At 44.7% G+C, this 24,474-nt stretch overlaps 1 protein-coding gene across 3 annotated transcripts in view; it reads left to right on the top strand.

The window, feature by feature from the left end:
- MRRF (mitochondrial ribosome recycling factor) overlaps nt 1-23,021 on the top strand; it is a 53,585-nt gene extending 30,564 nt beyond the window's left edge. For all 3 annotated transcript variants that reach the window (XM_035015884.1, XM_035015886.1, XM_035015885.1), the window contains exons 6-7: nt 11,100-11,259; nt 20,362-23,021. In XM_035015884.1, the coding sequence (XP_034871775.1) occupies nt 11,100-11,259; nt 20,362-20,439 (238 nt within the window). In that variant the 3' untranslated portion in view covers nt 20,440-23,021. The remainder of the gene's footprint in view (nt 1-11,099; nt 11,260-20,361) is intronic.
- The last annotated feature ends 1,453 nt before the right edge of the window (nt 23,022-24,474 follow it).

Here is a 24,474-nt window from a genome sequence, read left to right as displayed (position 1 = left end):
TTCAGTGACAAAAACCAGAGAGGCATAGGACCTTCTTCAGCAGCTTTACTGAGATACAAGTCACCCACTTCAACAATTCAGTGGTTTTTGGCATATTCAGAGAGTTGTGCCACCATCACCACAATCAGTTTTCGGACATTTTTCATCACCCCAAAAAGAAACTCTGTACCCCCTAGCGGTCACTCCCAGCTTTATCGTCTAACCACCCTGCCCCACTTGGGATTGCTGTAGGCAACCACTAATCTGCTTTCTGTCTCCGTGGATTTCCCTGTTCGGAGCATTTCATAAAAATGGAATCACACATTATGTGGTCTTTGTGCTGGCTTTTTTCCCTTAGCATAATGTTTTCACGCTCATCCATGCTCTAGCACGTGTAAGTACTTCATTCTTTTTATCGCCATATAATATTCCATTGTAGGGGCATATACCACATTTTATTTATCCATTCGTAAGTTGCTGAACATCTGAGTTGTTTCCACTTTTTGGCTGTTAGGAATAATGCTGCTGCTGTGAATGTCATTGCACACACTTTTGTGTAAACATATTTTCAGTTCTCTTGGGTACATACGTAAGAGTGGAGTTGCTGGGTCATATGACAGCTCTTTTTAACTTTTTGAGGATCTGCCAGACTTTTCCACAAGGGCTGCACATTTTACACTCCCACCAGTAATGTATAGGGGTTCCAGTTTCTCCGTCTCCTTGCCAACACTTGTTTTAGTTCATTGTTATTATTACCACCATCCTAGTGGGTAAGATGTGGTATCTCATTATAGTTTTGATTTGTATTTCCCTCATGATTGCTGATGCTAAGCATCTTTTCATGTGTTTGTTTGGCATTTATATATCTTCAGAACAATGTCTATTGAAGTTCTTTACCCATTTTTTAATTGAGTCATTCTTTTGTTAAATTCTAAGGGTTCTTTATATATTCTGGATACTAGACTTCTAGATATATAATGTTCATCTCTTCATTGTAAAAATGATACACACTTATTGCAAAAACTCAAATCCTGTAGAAAAATAAAAAGTTTTTACTGTTCCCCAAATATTCTTCCATGAAATAACTTGAGGGGCTTGGTGTATATCCTTCCAAATTGTAAAAGATGCATATACAAACCTGTATGTGTATATATATTTAAGTTTACATAAATGGGATTGAATGTCTGCTTTTTTTTTTTTTTTTAAACCATGCCTGTGTACATATCTTCATGGTGATCTCATTGTTTTGGCCACTGCAGAGAAATACTCTTTTGAAGTGGGTATAATACCGATAAGGAAACTGGGGCATCAGGAAGTTTAATTTGTTCAAGGTCACAGATTAGTCAGCAGAGGAGTCATTATTCAGATCGAAGCTGTCTGCTTCTAGAACCCATGTTCTTGCCACAATGTCATGTTGTTCGTCGGGCTGCCGACCGGGAGCCCGTCTTCCAGCTCTGTGGCCTCCTCGTCTAGCTGCTGTAGGGTCTTGTGAACCTTTACCTGAGTAGTGGGTCTGATGTGTGCATTCCAGGAAACACCCTTTTCTTATACAACCCCCACACAAGCAGACCTTCAGCAGTCCCGAAAGGGACAAATAGAGAAGAAGGCCTAGGGACTTCATTTGGGCTGGGGCAGCCACACACTGCATTTGAGCAACTGCAGTCGCTTTTCCAGCCCTTTCCTTCTCACCGCCTGCTTGCCACGGCTACTTGCTCAGGGGCACTCGTTCTGCTGGCTGGGTTCCAGTCCCTTGTTTCTTCCTGCCTTCCAGGCCTGCAAGGGCCTCCGTGCACTGTTAGGGTGCCTGCCTCCTCCTCTACGGCGTGGCTTCCCACCCAGCCTGCAGCTTTTCAGGCGCGCCTCCTGCTAGTTCAGGATCCACATGTGTGAAACGAGGGCTCCCTCCCAGCACAGGTTCTGGCTGAAACACGTAAGAAAGTGCCATCAGGAATCAAGAGTGGAGCATGGACAGAGGAGAAGGTGCCATCAACACCTGTGCGAAAGCTGCATCCCAGAGGACAGGCTCCTCTCCTCCCTGTCCTCCCCGCTTTGTGTCCTGCACCTGTCTGCAGGATGCGGTAGCTGACTGCTACAGGTCAGATCACTTTTCCATTGCAGTCCTCTGTAGATTCCCTTTCTTCTTTCTCCCCACTGTACTTGGACTTGTAGGGGAGCTGGAGGGGTAGTAGGGAACTATATATCTAAGCAGGCCTTAATGTAAGAGCGGTGCTGTTCTTACCACTTCCACTAGTAAGAAGAGCTGCTTCGGTTTGTCCAGCACCAACAAGGGAGGTCTAGAATGCAAGGGTCAGCTGCACGGGGCTGTGAGGATTCACGGAGCTAATGCACGGAGAGTTACCACCTCAGGGCCTGGCACGGGGAAAGAGCTCTGCAAATATTAGGTATCATTATTATTATTGAATGGGAGCAGATGACATCCGAGTCAGATGTGTAGGCAGACGCAAGTGGGCCCTTAGTGTGACAATAATAAGATTCTTCCATGTCTCACTGTGGTGTTTTATTTTCTTCATGGCAGTCACGTTTCATTTTATATATTTACTGGTTTTTCTCTTTCACTAGAACATGGATAGGAGTTGCTCTGGCAGTTTTGTTCATGGCTGTATCCCTAGCCCCAGAACAGGGCCTCCCGTGTAGTAAGAATGCAAAAATGCCATCAGGGTTTATGGGCTAAATGAATTTGCACTTATCGTATGCACACTGCTATTCCAGGTGCTGTTTGTATTCACTAATATATTCATAACAATCCTTTGAGGTAGGTAAATTATTACTCCTCTTTTAGAACTGAAGAAACTGAGTCCTAGGGGAATGGGGTTCTTTGTGCCCCATGTCGCACAGTAAGTGGAGAAGCAGGCTGTCTTTCTCAGAGCCAGGGTTTGGACCCCCCTCCCTCAGTAGGAGACATCACCAATATTTTTATTACTGATAGCATTGACAGCTTTCAAATAGTTAATATGTACATAGGCAGAGTTCTTTAACCATCTGCCCATTTGCTCCTGACACTCACTGTGGAAGAAACGTAACATTTTGTATTACTCCCCCTTCATTTGACAGTTGAGGAAATAATAACAGATAATGTTTATTGAGCACACTACCATGTGCCACACATGTATTAACTTTGAATCCTTACAACAGTCCCATTAAGTTAATGGTATTATACACATTTGACAGATGGGAAAATTGAGGCAAAGAGGTAAAATTACCCACCCAGGGCCATACAGTTAAGACGTGAGAGATCTGAGCCTCAAACCCCAGCAGTCTGGCTTCAGGGACTGTTCTCCTAAGTGCTTCAGTAGATGTCTTCTCAATTCAGAGAGGACAAGTTACTTGTGCCCAGTCACCCAGCTCGCAGGGGGCGGAGCCGGGTTTGGAAACCAAGTCTGCCTTCACCACCAAACCTGTGTTTTTTCTTCTGTACATGAGAGCTGAGGGAAGAGTTACTTGCACTCATCTTTGCACTTGGGTTTCCGTCCCACTCGAGTGATAGGGAAGACGTCGGCTGACTTAATCAAGGTCACTCTGCTAAGAATGTGGAGATTTGAGCCCCGACCTCAGCCTCCTTTATCTCTTCATCCTGCTGGGCTGTACTTCAGCATGGTATGTCTGGCTTAGCCAGGCTTTAAGAGTCACAGGACTATCGTCTGAAAGCGGGGGGGCCAGTTGTGTCCTGAGAGAGAACTAAAGTGACTGCGGGTGGTAGAAGTCCCTGCAAAGTGCGGTGTGATTTCCTTTGGGCTAAAAGGACACCTGATGTCTTTATGAGAGATTAGTGTGTGTACAACAGGGCTGGTGAGCTGGGGGTGGTGGGGGTGAGGAAAGAGGGGAGGGGGGAAATTGTATACCTAGAAGCATAGGAAGTCTGGCTGGGCTATACAAACAAAAACATTTCCTTCGGGGCCAGTGGCCCCAAGGCAGCGGGCAGCGCCCACCAGCGAACAATGAAGTCAGGCCTGTGTCTGCTGCTGATTGCAGGCTGATGCTCCTCCTGGGGGGAAGTCTCCCAGAAGCCGGTGAGGAGGTGGCGAGGTTTGTCTCTGTGGAGCTGTCAGAGATGTGTTTTGATGGGACGTTCCCTGGAAGTGCAGCTTTCTTCTCCCTCAGCCTGTCGCCCTGTCCTGCTGGAGGAGAGCGCCTGCCACCCCCTTCCCCCACCGCCTGCTCTCCTGTGTTCCCCTTCTTTCCCTCTCTGCTTACCATCCATTCAGCAGCCCAAGCTCAAGCTACTAAATCCTTTTGATGGTTTTCTCCCTCGCCGTTCACTTCCTGTTAGTACCCCCAAGCCCGGGAGAGTTTGTGGTGAGAGTAAGAATGCAGCCACCCAGTAGTGAGCTTCTCTAGTGCACACGCGCGGCGGCGTGCCAAGCCCTTGCTACCACCGTTTCACTTAATACTGGCTTCTGCCCTCTCAGTAACATTCTTCCTGCCACTGTCTACACGAAGAACCAGTTTGGAGAAGTTGAATAGCACGCTTACGGTTCTGAAGCTGAGAAGTAGCAGAGCGGGGGTGGGGGAATTCCAACTTAGGTCTTCTTGGCTTTGAAGCATGTTTTTTCCACCTTTTAAAGTCCCCTCTAAGTAACCAACGATCCTTTTGAAGTCGAGCGTCTGACATAAGTGGGTTTTACTGTAACTGCCAACGCTGAGCATAGCTTCCTCTGATATACACCTGGTGAATAGCTTTGTCCATGTGTCCCATTCTCAGGGAAACAATAGGAAGTATCACTGCAGTCTGGGGGATTCTCTGCTGTGCGAGTTACCATCAGGGCATGCCCTCTGCTTATTGTTCATGGGAACATGCTCAAGGAATTTTTGCAGGAAGGCCCCCATCCAGGATGTTACTGGAAGACCTGCCTGGTGGAGTATGTACAAACAAAGTGTGACCCTGCCAGCTCAGCCAAAACCCCTGCCTTATGCTGGGAGGCTCTCTGACCCTAGCGGAAAAGGCTGCTGTCTTCATCATCCAGCCAAGAAGCTGTTACAGGGCGGCTCCACAACCTCCCAGTTGTGCCTGCCTAGAGGCCCTTGGGTAGACTTTTGCCAGGAGCTTAGATCTCGTTTGTACATTGCTATCTACACAAAATACAAATCTGATCATGTTTCCTGGGCCTCACTCAGACTCATGGGACTCCATGTTGTTCCTAGGAATAATCTACTAGGACTCTTTTAAACTTTTTTATCGTGGTAAGAGGTACATAAAAAATTTACCGTTATTTAAAAATGTATAGTTCAGTGGTGTTAAGTACATGTACATTGTTGTGCAACCATCTCCAGAACCCCTTTTTCATTTTGCAAAACTCCAAGTCTATACCATTAAACAATAACTTCCCATTCCCTTAACCCCCTGGTGAGCTCCCGGAAATTGCTATTCTACTTTCTGTCTCTCTGAATTTGACTATTCTAGGTACCTCGCAGAAAGTGGAATCATACCATATTTGTCCTTTTGAGTCTGGGTTATCTCACTTAGCATAATGTTTTCAGGATTCATCCACGCTATCACATGTGTCAGATTTCCTTTCTAGGCTGAATGCAGTTGCACTGTGTGTATACATACCACCTGTGTGTCCGATCACTTGTCGATGGACCTACGAAGCCTCAGTGTGACATTGAAGGGCTTGTGTGCATACTCTCACGTTTGTCAGGCTCACCAGCCTCCTCCTTTGGGATAGTCTTTCTTCTCCTTCTGTCCTCAGCCTCACTGCCTTTTTCAGTCCCTCAGAGAGCAGTACCCACCTTCTGACCTGGAAAGATGCCGTTACGTTACACAGACCATTCCCGCAGGTGGAAATGATCTCCCCCAGCCCCTCCACTCTTACACAGCTTTTTTTTTTTTTTAATGTATACCCTCTTCTTTTTTTCTTTTTTTTTTTAAGATTTATTTATTTGACGAGAGAGAGAGAGCGCATACAAGCAGAGGGAGAGGCCAAAGCAGACTCCCCACTGAGCAGGGAGCACTACTCGGGGCTTGATCCCAGGACCCCGGATCATGACCTGAGCTGAAGGCTGACGCTTAACTAATTGAGGCACCCAGGCGCCCCACCACTCTTACACATCTTAATTTAAATATCACTTAGTTTAAATGTCCCCACATTTTGTTCCTGGAGTCCCACAGGGGACCTCGGTCAGACTCCCCTCCCCTGCTAATTATTTTCATAGAACTCTGTATGTCTTTATTGTGCTTATTAGAACTGTAACTTATTGATCAATTGTGCACGTGTTTGTTTAATGACGGCCTCCATTGCTAGAGAGTAAACTCATGTGTTTAATGCTACATCTCTCAGGGCTGGCACATAATATGTGCCCAGTAAACAGCTGTTAATGAAACTACAAACTAAATGAATGAATTAGTACCGAAAAGAGAAAATTTCAGGGCTACATGGTGGGAGCATTTGGATTATAAAATGTACACGAGTTGTTAAATTTCTAGTAGGATCTCAAAAAGTCATCTTGCTGAAGCATCGATTGTTTGCCCTGTCATTTCTCTGTTGATCAAAACCTCCAAGAATAAACTCTTCATTACTTGAAGATGCCTCAGTGAGTGCCAGCACATAAACAGCAGCAGCAAAGGCAACTGACACTCTCTGATTGCTTATGCTCCTCCAGGCTTTTGTACTGTGTATGCTCCACCTAGTCTCTCATGGAATCCTCACAAGAACTCTGAAAGGTAGATGCTGGGTTTTTTTCGTTTGTTTGATTTTCCTTTCTATTTCCAGATGAGAAGACCAAGGCCCAGAGAGTTTAAATAACTTGCTTGAGGTCCCTCAGCCAGCTAGTGGTAGGTCCAGAAGTAGAGGGGAGTCAGGGTGGACTACACTTTGTAAGCCCAGGAAAGAGCACCACCCCTCCCCGAGTGCCCTTCCCCTTAACTGGAAGAGCTCTCTTTTCATTTGTTTTATACATTTATAAATGGAGTGTCTGCCATGGTTTTCTTTAAAGCCAGAGTTTTGTGGCTAAAGAAGAATTTGAAAACTCCAGGCCTGCAGAACAAATTTGACCTTTGCAGCCTCCTGCCCTCCTGCCATTTGATCTCCCACCGTGCTTCTGCCTGAAATGCCCTCTCCTCTCTTCTTCAGTGGACCAAAATGCTTCTAAGGCATTTTCCAGATCTCAAGGCAGAATGAGTTGTACTTTTCTGCTTGCTCCTCCTGCGGAAGGCCCATCCCTCTGCCCTAGAGGCGCTCATGCTCTTTCTAAGTAGTGGCTGATGAGTTTGTCTCCACCACTGGGCTGAGCCTCTGGGGAAGTTAGACCAGGCCTGCTTTCTCTCCGGAGCTCCTCAGCCTGGCCCGGGATCTGGCACAGAACTCAGGGGCCTCAGCCAGTGCTTGATGAATGAATGCACACCAAGTGCAGAGGCGGGTGCTCAGAACCACCCGGCTGAGTGCAGAAGCCTGAGAACAAACTAGCGTGTACTCAGAGAACCCCATGAATGTGAGACAGAGATGATCAGATGTATTAATCACTGGTTTGGAAAGGAATTAAAATACTTCCATAATATAGTATGTTTCTTTTCTAAAACAGATGTGCCCTCGTTGTTTCATGAGGAAGTAGTTAGGTGTATTTGATTAAAACATTCATAATTGTTATCATTTATTCAGGGCTACTATATGCTGCTCTCTTTATTGGTACTTTGTGTACGTGTTGTGTCTGCTTCTCCCCGTCACCCTGTGAGGTGTTTTTATTGTCTTCATTTTAGAAATGAGGAATCAGCTTCTGAGTACTAGACATAGGAATGCAACAGGTCTCGCTGACTTCATACCAGTGCCTTTCCATCACCCCAGCTGCTCCTGAACTTGTTTTTGAGATACCTTTCAGCCCAACACCCTGAACCAGCATGCATATTCCCTTCCCCCCAGCCCTCTCTGTGCCCGCCCCCACCCCTGCATTCTGCTCTCCCATTTCCTTAGATTATTGCCTCTGTACTTGCATTCTGAAACTGAAATGGTTTTTTTTAATTTTTTTTATTCTTATGTTAATCCCCATACATTACATCATTAGTTTTAGATTGAAACTGAAATGTTTTTGTCACTGTCAATAATTGGATACTATTATGTGTGGAAACTGGTGTTAATAGTATACTAATGTCACCTTTATATTAATAAATACAAAATAATATGTTGTATTAAAGCCAAATTACATATATTGTGATTTTGTTTTCTTTATACAGCCTTTTACAAAACTCCTCTAAGATTTTTTTGAGTCCCAGTGTATATATTTTTTAAAAGATACAGTTTTTTCTTCATGTAAAATGTAAATGTAACAATGTAGTGAAAAGGAAGTTTGTTAGATAAAATTTTTTATCTTATTAAAGGTTGTCTAAACAGTGGGATATCTATTTCAAATTATATATGAAATATAAGATTGAAATAGCTCTCTTTAGAGAAGTTTAAGAGGTTTTCTACAGACTTAGATTAATTTCTTTTCTGTCCCTCCTAGTATTTCAGCGGGATTAAGTTTTTTGAATCAGTGGATCAAGTTTTAATTTTCCTGTTCCTTCCTTATACTGACCTATGCTTTAGCAGAACAAAAAAGAGACCTAAACATGTCGGCATGATTTTTGTTCAATGAATTAAAAACCATGAAAGTAATAAGATCTGATCCAAATCCCTAAACTCCTGACATGGCGGTTTTGTCCTTTTCAGTCCCAAGATTCATAGTACTGACTTGGAAAAGCTTTCAGTGTGGAAGCAGCGGTGATGGCAGCAGTGCATACTTTATTTGAAATAGATTACAAGGGGTGGGCAGCACAGAGGAGGGGAAAGCACGCAGGCCAGAGAGATCTGGATTTGCATCCCAGGCCTGTCACTCAGGCCCATGTGCAAGTTGCTCAACGTCTGTGAGCCTCAATTTCCGCACTGGAAAATGGGGGGATGAGAATCTAGCTGGAAGAGATGTTGCGAGGGTCTGTGAGGTGCAGTACTTACAGTACTCACCTGGCAGAGGTGGGCTTAATAATGGCAGTAATCAGGATCATTTCTATTTCGAGAATACGTTCAAAGAGCTGAAACCAGAAGGATTGATTTATAAATGCAACTGTCCACTTTGTCCTCAGAGCTCATCTTTTCTCAAAATTCTTTAATTTTTTTTCTCATTCTGTCAGGGAGAAAAATAGCAGGTAGATGCCACTAAATCTTTTAACACCTGCTTGTCACTGCTTCACACGGAACATATACCCAGAACGTGGGCTCGTCCTCACCAAGTAAGAAGCACACTGATTTGAGGGTCGGGAACCATATGCCAGTGATGTCCATTTCAGGACCCAGGGGGCAGGGGAATTTTGTCATACTAAGAATGTTGCCATTTGAGACAGGTCAGCCTGGGTTTGGCCCAAACTTCTTGGGCTTCATTTTCTTCATCTGTAAAATAGGGCTCAGGATCTTGCAAGACACTCCATGATACGGCTTTCCAGCCTCTTTTCTTGTCACTCTCTTGTTATCCATGCTCCAGTAATTCCTCAAATGAAACATAGTCTCTTTACAGCTTAAAGCCTTTGTACGTGCTCTTTCTTCCTCCTGGAAGACCCCCTTGCCATGCCAGCATGGGCAACCTGCACTCATTCTTCAGATCCTAGTGTGTGTATTAGTCAGGACGGGTGGGTTATGCTGTAGTAACAGGCAGCCCCCAAGTCTCCGTGGCTTAGCACAGAAGTCTGCTTCTTGCCCAGGCCGCATGATGGGCACTGTTGATCATGGTCGCTCTGGGACCCACGCTGATGGGCGCCCCATCTCCACTTGTATTGTAGCCAACAGAAACAAATGTGGCGGAGCCCACACTAGCTCCTAACGCTCCTGCCCCTAGGTGACCCCCCTCATTTCTGCTCACAGTTCATTGACCAACGCAAGTCGTGGTGCCACACCAAACTTTAGAGGGGAGAGGAAAAAAATGCCTTCTTACTGGAAAGAATAAGAACCAGAACACTAGTGAGCAGACCCAAACACTCCCGCATTTAGGGATGATTTCTTCAGGAGAGCCTCCCCTGCTTGCCGCCTGCCGGAGTTCAGACAGTTCCTGGCAAGTTAGCGGAGCTGCTTTAGTGCTCCCGTTGGCGCCTTGAACGTCGCTTCCCTTGCCACGGTGTGTCCCACACTCCCGTTGTAAGTGCCTCTTTGCTCACCTGTCTCCCTGGCTGAACTCCCTAAGAGCCGAGCCAAGCTCAGTCAGTGTTCACCGTAGTACCCTCATGCCCGGCCCTGGTTGTGGTAGGTGAGTAGCCCTCACTGTGTAGAGGACGAAGAAACAAAGGCGGAGCCAACTCGCGGGGTTACTTTGCTGGGTTGTTGTGATGAGCAGAGGTGAAACAAGAATAAAGTAAGTGCCTTGTGTGGTGGGAAGGGCCAGCTTAGAAGGTGCTTGTGCTGGGGGTTTGTAGGAGGCCCTCCGTGTGCTCGTGGTGGTGCTGCGATGGGGAGGGGAACAGTGGAAACGCTGACATTCAGTCAGCACTGACATGTGCCAGACCCTCTCGTAGCTTCTTTGTGGGAGTTAACTGGTGCAGCAGTGGTTCTCACATGTTGGCACTCAGGTTGTGTCTTAGTCCTGAGGTGATTCGTAAGTAACTTGCTATAATAATTAGTAAGATTCTGAGGATTGCTACTTAACTTGTTTTGGGTGACTTAGCGATTGAACGGAGCAATTTCTGTAGCATCATCCACTCGTTTGTGCTGCATCGTTAGTGGGAGAGAAGGGGGTAGAGTTAGAGCTAACAGTTGGTTCCTTTCATTGAACCCTCAATACGGGCCAGGGTCAGCGCTAAGCAGTTTACGGGCACTGCCTCTTAATCACCTTAGCACATTTTACAGATGGGAACTCTGAGGAGACAAGTCAGTTACGCACGCAGTAACTGGCCAGGTGTGGCCAGGACGCGCTGGCTCAAGCTTTTCAGCAGTCCTCTTACTGGCTGTCCTCACCTAACTCACCAGGAACTTCACTTGGCCCCGAGCACACCCCTGGGCATGCTTCAGGACCGTAAAGATCATCACCGATGGAGAGCAGAGCTACTAACTGCTAAGCTAGTGGACAGAGTGATGTTAAATTCTCAGCTAGCAGCTAATGTGTGGGATGATTTTGTTGAATGTTTTTGTTTGTTTGTTTCTTTTTTTAATCAGAGTAACCAGGGAGCACAGGGAAATGCTGGTGAAACTGGCCAAACAGAACACCAACAAGGCCAAGGATTCCTTACGGAAAGTTCGTACCAATGCAATGAATAAGCTGAAGAAATCAAAGGACAAAGTCTCGGAGGACACCATTAGGCTCATAGAGAAACAGGTACTGTTGCCAACAGATGTAGTACTTGTGTGTCTGACCCAGGGAACCACCTGTTCATGTCTGAAGAGAGGAAAATTAAAACCGAATATCCCTGATTCTTTCCTTGACATGATGAGGATTGGCTGAGTTTCTGTTCTGGGCTTAGCCCTGCGAATGTGGAGGAAGAGAAGATGCTGTTGGCTCTTCGCTGGGTTCCAGGCTCCATGCTGAACACTTCCTGTCATTTCATTTATCCTTGTTGCTGCAGAGTTGTGAAGGAGGTCCTGAGGAAACTGAGGTTCAGGGCAGCTAATTAACTTGCTCAAAGTCACATGCTGGTCAATTAGAAGTGGATCCCAGCGCAGGCAGACTAACTTCAGAGCCTGGACGCCGATGCCCTCGTGTGTGTGGTGGCTTGCCTGGGTGCTGGCAAGTGAGGCCTTAGCAGTGTTCTTACTGCGCTGAGTGGTGGCACTTGAACAAACTGCAGTGAAATAGTGAGAGACTGGGGGCAGGTAGAATAACACGTGCAAAGGTGTGCTGTGTAAAAGAACGTTATGCAGGTGGGTAATTGCAGTGTGAAAATGGCTGAGGCTGGGGAATGGATAGACACAGCAGCCAGCCGGGTTGGTCCGAGCAGGGCTTGGAGACCAGGCTGAGCAGCTTGACCTCCAGCCTGTGCAGACACTCCCACGCTGGCCGTGCAGCTCTGTCAGTTGTCTGTGGCCACGATAATGCTGCATGACAGACCACCTCACAACTCAGTGATTTACAGTATCAGGTTTTATTTCTTAGTCTCATTTCTGTGGGTCAGCTGGGAGTCGCTCTTCTAGGCTGGGCTCAGTGGGCTTGGCTCCAGATGTTGGATTGGGTTCAGGTCTGCTTTGTCGCTCTCTCAATCTTCTGGAGTTAACAAGCTTCCCAGGACATCTTTTCTTTTTTCTTTCTTTCTTTTTTTTTTTTTTTTAAAGATTTTATTTATTTGACAGAGGTGGAGAGAGAGCACGAGCAGGGGGAGCGGCAGGCAGAGGGAGAAGCAGGCTCCCCGCTGAGCAAAGAGCCCGATGTAGGACTTGATCCCAGGACCCTGGGATCATGACCCAAGCCAAAGCCACCGACTTAACCGACTTTAGCCACCCAGGCTTCCCACGAGGACATCTTTTCAGCAGCAGATGCCAAGGGCATAAGCCCAACCATTCAAGTACGTTTGAAGCACCTGCTCTTGGTACATCCCACTGGCCAAGCAGATCACACAGGCCAAGCCCAGTACCACTGGGACAGAGAAATATATATGTTTGTGGAGGTCCAGGGGAGGGCATGAAAATTTTTGAACAATAATCGAATCTGCCACAGCATCACGGTCACTTAAGGAGCTTATAAAAATACAGGTTTCTGGGACCCCACGCCCAGAGATTGAGTCAGTGAGTCTAGGGTGGGGCCTGCAGATCTGCATTTTTAAATGCTCACCATGTGATTCTGATACAGTAAGTCCCTGGAAAGATTTTTTTTTTCCAGACAGTGGGGAGATCACATCTGTGTTTATGAACGATGATTATGGTGGCTTCGTAGAAAATAGATTGTAAGGATCAGAGTGGAGACAGGGAGGCCAGGGAGGCTGTTGCAGAAATCCATCCAGGAAATGGTGGCCTGAACCTGAGTGATACCAGTGGAAGTAAGATAGGAAGAAGAATTTACCAGTATTTAGGAGATAGAATAGTGTTTAGCATAATATAAAAGGGCTTGCCCAAAGCCTCTGCACCCACCACAAAAGCGTTATTTTAGGAAGATTGAACATGAGTATGGGCAGGATGGGGAGTAAGGAGGGAAGAGGCTAGAGGCAGGGAGCATGAGCGCTGTTAGAGGGACATCTGGAGGAGGCCATAAATTAACTAACTGCTCCCTTTCTCCTAGACCAGCAGTTAGAATGCCATTTGTAGGCCAGCCCTAACAATCACCTAGGAAAAAATTTTAGATGGATGCCTGGGCTCTGCTCCTGCATTTACTGATTTTTAGTAGGTCTCCCCAGGAATGTATATTTTTAAAAAGCTCCCCAGATAATTCTGCAAAGCAGACACAGATGGTAATTAAGGACCTAGAAGCCTTACGATGTTTCCCTGTGATGGTACCAGAGTTAGATCGGGGTAGTTCTGCACATGATGGCCTGTGACCTTGGGGACGTTACTTGACTCCTTCTGTAAAAAGGGATTTGTAATTCCTACCGTAAAGGGTTGCCCTGGACATGCTAGAGGCACCATTAGAATGTCTGACACCTGGACCCTCAGAGCTCCCTTTTTGCCTTCCTTGAACCCTCCTCTTGCCCTGCATCAGCTAAAAGAGGTTCCTAGATTAGGCTGGCCTTTTCTGAGCACCAACCAGGCCTTGTAGGAGTCTGTCCTTGGCCCTAGCTGGGCCAGCTCCTTGCCCATCCCCAGGAGATTCCATCTCTGCAGCCAACCCTTGACCTTTCCCTTACTTCTTTGTGGTAAGCCCATGGATCTCGGGAAAGTGCCAGGCACTCCTCACTCAACAAGACTGGGCCACTGCCTCAGGGACTAGAGCCCATGTTCCCTGAAAAGAGAAGAATGATCGGATAAGCAGTACTCTTGATCAAACCCACTTGACGAAGACATTGCTAGAAGCCTCCACATTAGCATCTCGCTTTTCACCTTCCTCTTCAGATTAGATTTGTTTCTTCAATGCTTATTACTGTTGATTGTTACTATTTTTCAAAATGAAAATAACTTTATTAGTTTTTTTCTGATACTAAGCTATACATGTTATGTAAATTTTTTTTTAATTAAGAAGGAAGTAATTGAAATGTCATCACCCAGAGATGACCATTGTTAACATTCTAGTGCAGACCTGCATGCTCTCTCTGTGAGGACATGTGTAATATTACAAGAGAATAGATCACAGTGTATGTACATAACATATCCAGTGCAATAATCTTTATTATTTAAGATATTATCATTTGAAGATGAGTTCTTACCATTACTGTTAATAAGTGCCTTTATTGTCATATGGTTAAAAGTGGAGGGAGAAAATCTTCAGGAGACAGCCTCGTGTGCACTTTATTTTGTTCTTTTTCCCTGACAGAAGGCACTAAGCTGGAGTTTTGGGTATGTGGTTTTTGTTTTTGTTTTTTAAATAAGCAAGGCAGGGGGCTGATTGTTGTTTTATTAGAGTTTTTAAAAATGTATTTGTTTACTTTGTTCCTGATTATCCAAGTAATATATGCTCACTGTAGAAAACGTGGAGAGTTCAGAAGACTGTTTTAAAAAAATGGGGAAACATTCACACCATAAACCCACATTGCAGAAGCAACTGCTCTTAACATTTTGGAGTATTTCTGCTTTCCTTCTTTTTTTTTTTTAACTACATAGTTTTTAACATGCCTGAATATGTAGTATGCATATGGTTTTGTACTCGGCTTTATATTTTCTGTTTAGCATTAAAACTATTAGCATTTTCTCATGTCTTAAAAAACTGTAAACAGCCATTTCTGACGGTTACAAAATAGTCTGTCTTGTGGTTATACCATAATTCACTTTCATAAGCCTCTTGTTAGACATTTAGTTTGTTTAAACTTTTTTGTTATAAATAAGGTTGCAGTGAATATTTTTATACATGAATCTTTGTTGGGATGATTTCCCTAGGATAGAGTCCCAACTGTGGAGTTATTGCACAAGGGGAATGCATATTCTTAAGATTCTTGGTATGTACTGCCTAAATCACTTTTTTAGAATATGTGTATTTTTAAAAATTTTGCCTTTTCTAATCCCCAACATTTGAACCCAGAATTTTTAATGTGAGCTTGAAATGCTGCTAATCTTGGAAGTATTGCTTTTAGTTCTACACTCCACAGAAAAGATTAAGTTATTTTTTGTATAAAGCTATACAACCTTTCTAAAGGATAATATAGCAGTGTATACAAAATCCATACATTTTTGACTCAGAGGCTTAAGAATTTATCCAAAATAAATTGTCAAGAATCTTACCTACAGAGGTGTCTGTTAATGTATTATGTATCATAGTAGAAAATTAGAAACTGTCTAAATTTCTGACAGTGGGAAAATAAATTGTTTTACCTCTATTTACTGGGATCTATATAGAGACAGTTATAAAAATATTTTGCAGGGGCACCTGGGTCGCATAGTCAATTAAGCGTCCGATTCTTGGTTTTGGCTCAGGTCGTGATCTGAGGGTTGTGAGATAAAGCCTCGCATTGGGCTCTGCACTCAGCGTGGAGCCTGCTTGAGACTCTCTCCCTCTCCCTCTGCACTCTCTCTCTCTCTCAAATCTTTAAAAAAAATATTTTGCAGAGGCACCTGGGTGGCTCAGTTGGTTAAGCGTCTGCCTTCGGCTCAGGTCATGATTCAGAGGTCCTGGGATTGAGCCCCACATCCAGCTCCCTGATCAGCAGGGAGTCTGCTTCTCCCTCTCCTTCTGCCCCCCACTCATGCTCGCTCTCTCTTTCACAAATAAAATCTTTAAAAAAATATTTTGCAGACATGGTAAGTTTCTTTTGGAATTTATTTTTTTAAGGTAGGTTACACAACAATATTATAATATGATTCCATTTTTATAGTGAAAATTTTCATGTACATAAAAGGATTGGCAGCTTAGGAGTACTTGGCTGGCTCAGTCAGTAGAGCATGTGGCTCTTGATATTGGGGTTGTGAGTTTAAGCCCCACATTGGTTGTAGATATTACTTAAAAATAAAATCTTAAAAAAAAAGATTGGCAACTTATCCACTTGAGAATGGTGGTCATTAATGGTGGTCATTTCAGGCAGTGGGATTATGAACAATTTCAATATTATTCTTTGTGGGATTTTTTTTAATGTTCCAAAATTCTTTTGAGGTCAGATTTTTTAAAAACTATATTATAAAAATGAAGGGATTGAGTTATGGGTTCTATCCCTATAGTCACATCTGACACCCCCCCCCCACACACACACACCCAGCTTCCCAGCCCGAGGCCCAGACCAGCTCTGCTAAAGAAGGACCGGGGCCTACCCACTCGGGACTCTGACATCTGCCAGCCTGCTGTTTCACCTTTGCTTCAGTTTACTATAAATGGGCCTGCTGAGCATCAAGGCGCTTGGCAGAAACCACCAGTAAATCTGGCCAAGATCCTTTCACTGCTGCCTTTTTCCGAGCAACAGTGCTGCTCTGAAGTGAAGCTGGGTGCGAGCAGGCTGAGGGAGGGAGGGGCTCCCGGCGGCCAGGCAGGCAGGCAGGCAGGCAGGGAGGCTGGCCTGGGTGAGGCAGTGGGCGTTCTGAGCCAGGCCTCTGGGAGGCTGGCTTGCTACCCGCCTGCCCCAGCCCTGCACTGTGTGCTCCTGCCTTCCCCTGTCCTGGCTCCACCTCCCACTTTCCTGAACGAGAAGGGAGCAGATGTGAGGATGACGACGACCATGACGATACGGGCTTTATGGGCAGTGGATTAAAATGGAAAGGGCTCTTGCTGTGGAGGCAGGCAGGCCTGACTGGTTCAGATCCCAGCTCTTTCACGTCTCGGCTGCAAAGGTTAGCAAATGGCTTCACCTTTTTGAGCTTCTGTCTCCTCATCTAAAAAGTGGGAGGAGGGGTGCTTATCTCACAGGTTTGCTGAGAGGACCAGATGACACACATACTTTAAAGTGGCTGGTGTGGTTGCCAGTCCTCAGTAATTGTCCACCCTATTGGTCCATCCCATTGCTTTCCCCACCCTTCTCTGACTTTAAATTCGGGGCTAGGATTGACGGTTGGAATGACGCCCACACGGCTTGCCTGGAGTGGGGAAGGACGAGGCCAGGTGCTGGGGGCGCCTCACAGCGGGTAGCAGCACCAACTGGCAACAGGGGTGGGTGACTTCCTGGCTCAGTCACCACTGACTTTTCAACGGGACCTTGGGCAGATCAGTTAACATTTACGCCTTGGTTTATTCCTCTGTAAAATGGGGATAATACCTGTCTCACTTGCCTTATAGAAGTTACGTGTGGTTGTTGGATTTGGACAAAACCCCTTTGCATACCATGTACGACTATGCAACTGTCAGGTGAAATAGTTAAATATTCCCAATGTATTAAAGGGACATAGTAACAGCATTTCATAGGTTTTGAGGATTATGTGAAATAATGCATATGAAGTTTTTAGCCTAGTGCCTGGCACCTAGTAATACTCGGTAAGAGAGAGCTATTGGTGCTGTTGTCATTGTTGTTAATCATCATTATTTTATTTTATTATTTTTTAAAGGTTTTTTATTTCTTTATTTTAGAGAGAGAGAGAGAGTGCATGTGCGAGCAGGGGAGGGGCAGAGGGAGAGGGAGAGAGAGAATCTCAAGCAGACTCCCCGCTGAGTGCAGAGCCTGAGTTCAGGCTCGATCTCATGACCCTGAGATCATGACCTGAGCCAAAATCAAGAGTCAGATGCTCAACCAACTGAGCGACCCAGGTGCCTCATGTTAATCATCATTATTTAAGAAGTCTGATAAAGATGGAAAAGATGAACTTGCAGGCAGACTGTCCCCAAGGGCACTTTGTGCCTATAATTTGGCAGAAAGTTAGTAAATATTTTCATTAATTGATTAATTTGAAAAGAAGTCAGGAAGTGATAATAAAAATCAGAGTAGCACAAGCAGCATTTGCATAGCAAATAACCAGTTTAAACCATGCTTGCATATTCATGAACAAGTTCGACTTGCACAACTACTCTCTGAGGAAGGGACCGGCATCCCCATTTGATAGATGAGGAAACTGAGATTCAGTGACTTACACATGTCACCCCACTGAGAATTTAACCCAGCACCCACATTATCACACTGTTACTTTAGGTACTCTTCCTTCCCCAGTCCCCATTCTTGTCCCCAAACTGCCCTTGCGCCATTTTCCAGAGTAGGCTTGCCGGAGTGAGTGCTGCTGGGCATCATGCCACCCGCCATGCAAGGCAGCTGTTCTGGGCGGGGGCGGCAGCATCTGAAAGTCTGTGGCTGAGTAAGGAGGGACCCAGCAGCCATTCTGAGCCCATCCGCTCTTCCAGCATGCCCAGCAGCCCCTGAAGCCCTGCTTTCCCCCCGGCTGCAAAATGTGCAGCTGTTGATACGGTGAGAGCCTGGTTGTCTCCCTGCCTGGGACCAATTGTTCCAAATCCTTTTTTATTTCTACCCTTCCCAGTGCATTTAGTTCCTAGTTCTTGGCCAAGGCCTGTGGTCTGCAAATAAAGACGTCAAGCAGCCACTGTGCCGCTGAGCACACGGATCCTGGGCACCATACTTCAAGGCTTCCTGTCTTTGGTCCCTTTCAGACGTGGGAGGGAAGCCGCAACACTTACTAAGTTGTATTGTGTTTTCTCACTTTCAGTACATGTTTATTTTTGAAAATTTGGAAAATCTAGAAAAGCACAGAAAACTTTGATAATTATTCATTTAGTAAATGTTTCCTGAGCACTTGCTATGCACTAGGTCTTTTGCAAGATGTGACAGATGGGGACATGAGTAATATATTACCTATCATCACTAAAAGATAAAGACCATTAATATTTTCACATGTTTCCTTCCATTTTTAAGAAATATGCATTTTTTTTACATACTTGAGATAATTTCTGCTATGTATATGCACAATTTTGTATCCTGCTTTTTCTTTAACTCTAAAGGTAACATGAGCATTTTCCCATGATATTATAAAGAATATCTTAAACATTATTTCCTTTTTTCTGATTACAAAAGCAATCCATACTTGCTATAAACATTCAAACATTTCAGAAATATGTGCTAGAATGTTATTCATATTTATGCCCTTTCCATAAAAAGTAGATAATCTTAACCATTTTTTTTTAATCTTAACCATTTTTAATGGATATATGTATTCAGCTACTTCCCTGTTCTGTCACTTTAGATTTTCTGATTTTTCATTATTAAAAATAAAGCTTAGGGGCGCCTGGGTGGCTCAGTCGTTAAGTGTCTGCCTTCAGCTCAGGTCATGATCTCAGAGTTCTGGGATCGAGCCCCACATCGGGCTCCCTGCTCAGCGGGAAGCCTGCTTCTCCCTCTCCCACTCCCCCTGCTTGTGTTCCCTCTCTCACTGTGTCTCTCTCTGTCAAATAAATAAAATCTTTAAATAAATAAATAAATAAAGCTTAGATAGGGGCATCTGGATGGTGAGGTTGTTTAAGCATCAGACTCTTGGTTTCGGCTCCGGTCGTGATTGGTTTTGGCTTGGGTTGTGATCTCAGGATCGTGAGATTGAGCCCTGCGTCAGGCTCCACACTTGGTGTGGAGTCTTCTTGAGACTCTCTCTCCCTCTGCCCCTCCCCACTGTCTTTCTAAAATAAATAAATCTTTAAAAAAAATAAATAAAGCCTACATAAATATCTTTGCATATGGAACTTTAGAAATTTTTTTCAGATTCCATTCATGTAGTAATTTCCCAGTTGAGAGATTTAGGCGGTTAAAAAATGGTGTGGACATTTGCATCAATTTGAATTCCTATCATTTGATATATGAGCTTATCCATTTTACCATAGCTTTCTGGCATTGAATATTGTAATTAAAAGCTACAACATCAAACTTTATTAACTACGATAACTGAATTATATCTTATTTTAACTTGCATTTCTTCAGTGTCTGTTGAATTTTCCATGTTTGTTAACCAGATGTATTTCTTCTTTTTTCAAGACTTTTTTTTTTTTTTTCTGTTTAACTACTGGGATCTTAATAGTCTTTATACACCAGAGTGTCGGAGGTGTAGGAAATTCTAGAGGGTCATTAAGTGACCGATAAGGCTGGCTTCTCTGTGTTCTATAATAATAGTTAAGAATTTTGGGCTGTGGAATCAGACTACTGGGGATTAAATTTTGTCATTGCTACTTTCAGCTGTGTATCCTGACAGGTGATCTAACTGCCTCAATTTCCTCGTCTGTGAAATGGGGATAATGATAGTATCTATCTCATGGGGCTACTGTTGGGAATCAGTAAGAGTGTGTATATAAAGTTCTTAGCACAGTGCCTGGCTGGGACTAAATAATGTGAGCTTCTGTCACCATCACTATTTCCCAGATAACTTTTCCATAGTTTTGGAATGTTTGTCCCCCTGCCCTTCCCCAGCGCCAGTTATCGGGCTGTCTCATTTTGTGTTCCTGCAGATCAGCCAAATGGCCGACGACACTGTTGCAGAGCTGGACAGGCATCTAGCAGTGAAGACCAAAGAACTCCTTGGATGAGAGTCCAGCTGGGGCAGCAGGACTCCAGAGCCCAGTTTCTGGTGGATCCCATGGGTGGCAAATTGCCCCCTCTCTTCTCTGTCCACACAGAAGGCTGTCACCATGCAGCTGTCAGTCTTTATGAGGCTCAGCCTCCTCGTGGGACACCCAGACTTGTGCATTCTCTTCCTCCTTTACCCTGTTCACCCCATTCTCCTCTGGCCCTCTGCCTTGGCTGGCCCTCAGAGAGTATCCGCTGTGACGGATGGCCTCTACTTAGGGCGTTTGCCCTGATCGTGACATTGCCAAGCAACTAGGACTATTGGCAGGCTCAGCACCGCCTGCTTCTCATCTCGAGAGCATCCTTTTCAATTAGTTGGGCCCCATCCCCAACTTTGAACTCTGGGTTGATGTGGGCCTTCATCTGTGACTGGATCTCTTTGCTAGAGGCCCATTTTTACCTAACAATAAAATCAAAATAAATTGGAAAGAATAACCACCACAAAGGAATGGATAGAGTCAGTCTGGATTCATGTTCTCTAAGGACCTGTATATAAAGCCACCACAACAACACTTTTGCCTCTGAGCCATCCTCACACATGCTCTTTCCTCTGCCTGGACCATTCTGGCCCTGCTGACCTACCTGGCCAGTCCTGTTCATCCTTCAGGTCTCAGCTTGGGTATCACCTCCTCTGGGAAGTCTTCCCTTTTCCCCCAGCCTAGGACTCCTATCATTGGCTCTCAGCACTGTCCGCGGCTTTTAACTGAACCTTCACTATTCTTTTTGATAATTAGTCTGTATATCTTTATTTTCCTCAGAACTTGACATAATGCCTGGAACATAGGAGGCATTCAGATGTGTTGTAAATGAATTGTACCAAGTAGCTGCTCACAAATACTGGCTTCTTTTCCTTTCTTTCCAGTCGTAACACCACCACTCTGTCATTTTCCACTCTTGCCTTTGTCCTCAACATTTACTTGGTAATGAGATACCTTTCCCCCAGAGCCTGCCTGTTGACAGACAAGTGGTTTGTTGTGGCTTATCTTTGGGTCCTGGGTTAAGTAAGGTTTTTTTCCTCTAGTTAATATTCTTTTCTTTCTTTTTTTTTCTTTATTCTCTTCTCTTTTCATTCTCTCATTCATAATACACAGCTAGATACAATTCTAGGCAGTATCTTCAATCTTCATGGTAAACTTACGAGATGTGTATTATCTTCATTTTATAAATAGGAAGACTGAGACCTGACAATATTAGAGAACTTCCCCAAAGTAACAAGCCTAGTGAAGTGATAGAGGGTTTCATTATTCATTGTCAGACTCATTTTGCAGAGAGGGAGGAGCTCAAAAGAGGTCAAATTTCTTGCCCAGGGTTACATAGCTAGCAAGTGGCAGAGCTGGGATTCAAACTGAGGCCTGAGCTAAAGCTTGTGCTCTGCCCACTGCATCCTGCAGCCTTCATGAACATTTCGTGAGCACGAGTTGCATGTCAGGTACCGTGCTACATGCTGGGGATGCAAAAATGGGCAAGATGTGACCTCTGTCTTTGAGGGATGCACAGCACACTGGACTAAGTCGTTATCCAAAATGTCTTGAGTGGAAGGTCGGAAGTTCATTCCAGTTTTGCCAGATGTCTGCCTTTAGAGTGGAACCTCCTTGGGCAGCTGCGGGGCCTGGCCTCCCTCCTTTGAAGTGGCATCCAGCTTCACTCTGCTGTCTGACTCCTCTCAGATCCCGTCCCTTGGGGGAGGTCTGCTCTTCTCCCTCTGCTTGTACTGGTAGAGCTCAGTGTACACGGCCAATGAGGGTTCAAGGTCAGAATCAGGTCAAAAATGAAAGAAGCTAACCTAGTCTCCGCCCCACCTTACCTGTCCTCAGTCCAACCCCACTCACCAGCCCTGAGTAGCCATCACACGATCAGAAGTCAGCTGGGGGAAGAACAGGGATAGACACAGCAATCAAGGAGCCTTTTTTGGGGTAAGCCACATGGCGGGGCATTGCGGCAGTCTTTCGTGAGTGGCCGAAATCCCCCACTCACAGCAAATGTGCTTCTCAAAGATGCAGGATTTTTTAATAAACAGAGGAAATGATAAATTATGTTGTAACTCCACTCCAAAGGCATTTGGTTCTTAACAGCCAAATCCTCTGTAGTCTTTAAATAAACAAAAACTTATTGGTGAACAGACGGGGTTGGGGGGTGGGGTGGAAAATGAAAGATTTTCTGTACTTGGGTCCCACATGTCAACAATTTCTCTCCTGTGTGTATGTTGGCCAAAGCTGTATATCATGATAAATGAATAAAGGAAAACCTCGAGCCCAGGGCAGTCAGACAGCTCAGCAAATGGCTTTCAGCTGATTGCTCTGTTTCAGTTGATATTTATCAAAGAGTTTCTCTGTTCCTCTGTGTCGGGCTGTGGTGGTGGCAGGGACTGGGATGAGACTACCTGTTTGGATCTGCTGAGTAATGAGGAATGCTGGAGCAATGCCTTCTCCCTCTCTCCTTCCTTGAACCTCTTTCTTTCAAAAGGAAAAGCCGGGGATGGACATTCCTACCCTCACCAGGAGGATTAACCACCTCCTCCATTCAGCTCACCGGCTTTCCAAGTCCCATGAAACATACAGGCCAAAGAGAATTTGAAAACTTTTGTCCTGTTTTTTTCTTTTTTACATGCTTGTGTGTGTGTGTGTGTTTGTGTGTGTTAGAAGTTACAAAAGAAACTGGAATATAAAAAGTTAGAAGACTTCTCGTTAAGTTCCCAATCTTACTCCCCCTTTAATGATGAGATGTGTATTCTTCCAGACATTTATACGTACATAATTTTTAAAAAGCAGGGAAGGGAACTATTCTGTTCATATTCTGAAGCTTGCTTTTTTTTTTTTTTTTAACCCAACACATGATGGCCATCTGCTCATATGTGAACATGGAGATACAACTCACCCCTTTTTCATTGCAGTGTGGTATTCCATACTATGGATGTGCCTTAACTTACTTCACTGCTACCCCTATGATATTTTTTCAAATCATTTTACAGGGGTACCTGGGTGGTGCAGTCAGTTTGGGTGTCTGACTCTTGGTTTTGGCTCGGGTCATGATCTCAGGGTCGTGGGATTGAGCTCCGTGTGGCCTCCATGCAGGAGTCTGCTTGGGCCTCTTTCTCCCTCTCCCTTTGCCTCCCCCCCACCCCCAAATAAATAAATCTTAAAAAAAATCATTTTACATGCATTGGAGGATGCTTTTATTTAAGGATTTTTTTTTTTTTTTTTTTTGCTTTTTGAGAGAAAAGAACCCCTATTCTAAGTTTATCTGTTTTGGTGAGTTTTACCTACTCTTCCTCAACCTCAGATTAACCTTTACTGAATGCCTACCTTAGAGCAGGCGCCATGCTGGACACTTACGAGAGTTAAACTTCTGAACAGTGTTAGCTGGTGTAAGTATTGCTCCTATCTGTTTACGTATGAGAAAACCAAGATTCAGAATGGGCATTCAACTTGTCCAAGGTCACACAGCTAGTCGGTGCCAGAAGTTTGAAACTCAGATCTGACTGAAGTAGGTCCTTAATCAGTGCACTTCAGTTCGTAAGTCTTCACCAAATACTTACTCAAAATGCACTGCTCCAGGCCCTGAAGGTGATAGAAGAGAAGCAGAAAGCTCACTCTCATAAAACAATGAGCTATTTCTTTTGTTTTTTTTTTTAAAGATTTTATTTATTTATTTGACAGAGAGAGACACAGCGAGAGAGGGAACACAAGCAGGGGAGTGGGAGAGGGAGAAGCAGGCTTCCTGCGGCGCAGGGAGCCCGATGCGGGGCTCCATCCCAGGACCCTGGGATCATGACCTGAGCCGAAGGCAGACGCTTAACGACTGAGCCACCCAGGCGCCCCAACAATGAGCTATTTCTAATAAAGGTGTGTGTTGAAAGCTGCACAGGAGGTCGCACATGGTAAACACTGAAGGGATGATGGTAAAGGTTTATATTTGCATATTTCACCTTCTACCTGTTTGGCAGACTCCCCTAGAACTTGTAAGAGAACCAGTGAATAATGACAATAATGACAGGA

The sequence above is a fragment of the Mirounga leonina genome, unplaced genomic scaffold (genome assembly GCF_011800145.1).
Source record: "Mirounga leonina isolate KUSES-001 unplaced genomic scaffold, KU_Mleo_1.0 Mir_170, whole genome shotgun sequence".
Lineage (NCBI taxonomy): Eukaryota > Metazoa > Chordata > Mammalia > Carnivora > Phocidae > Mirounga > Mirounga leonina.
This window is presented reverse-complemented; position numbering and strand designations above follow the sequence as displayed.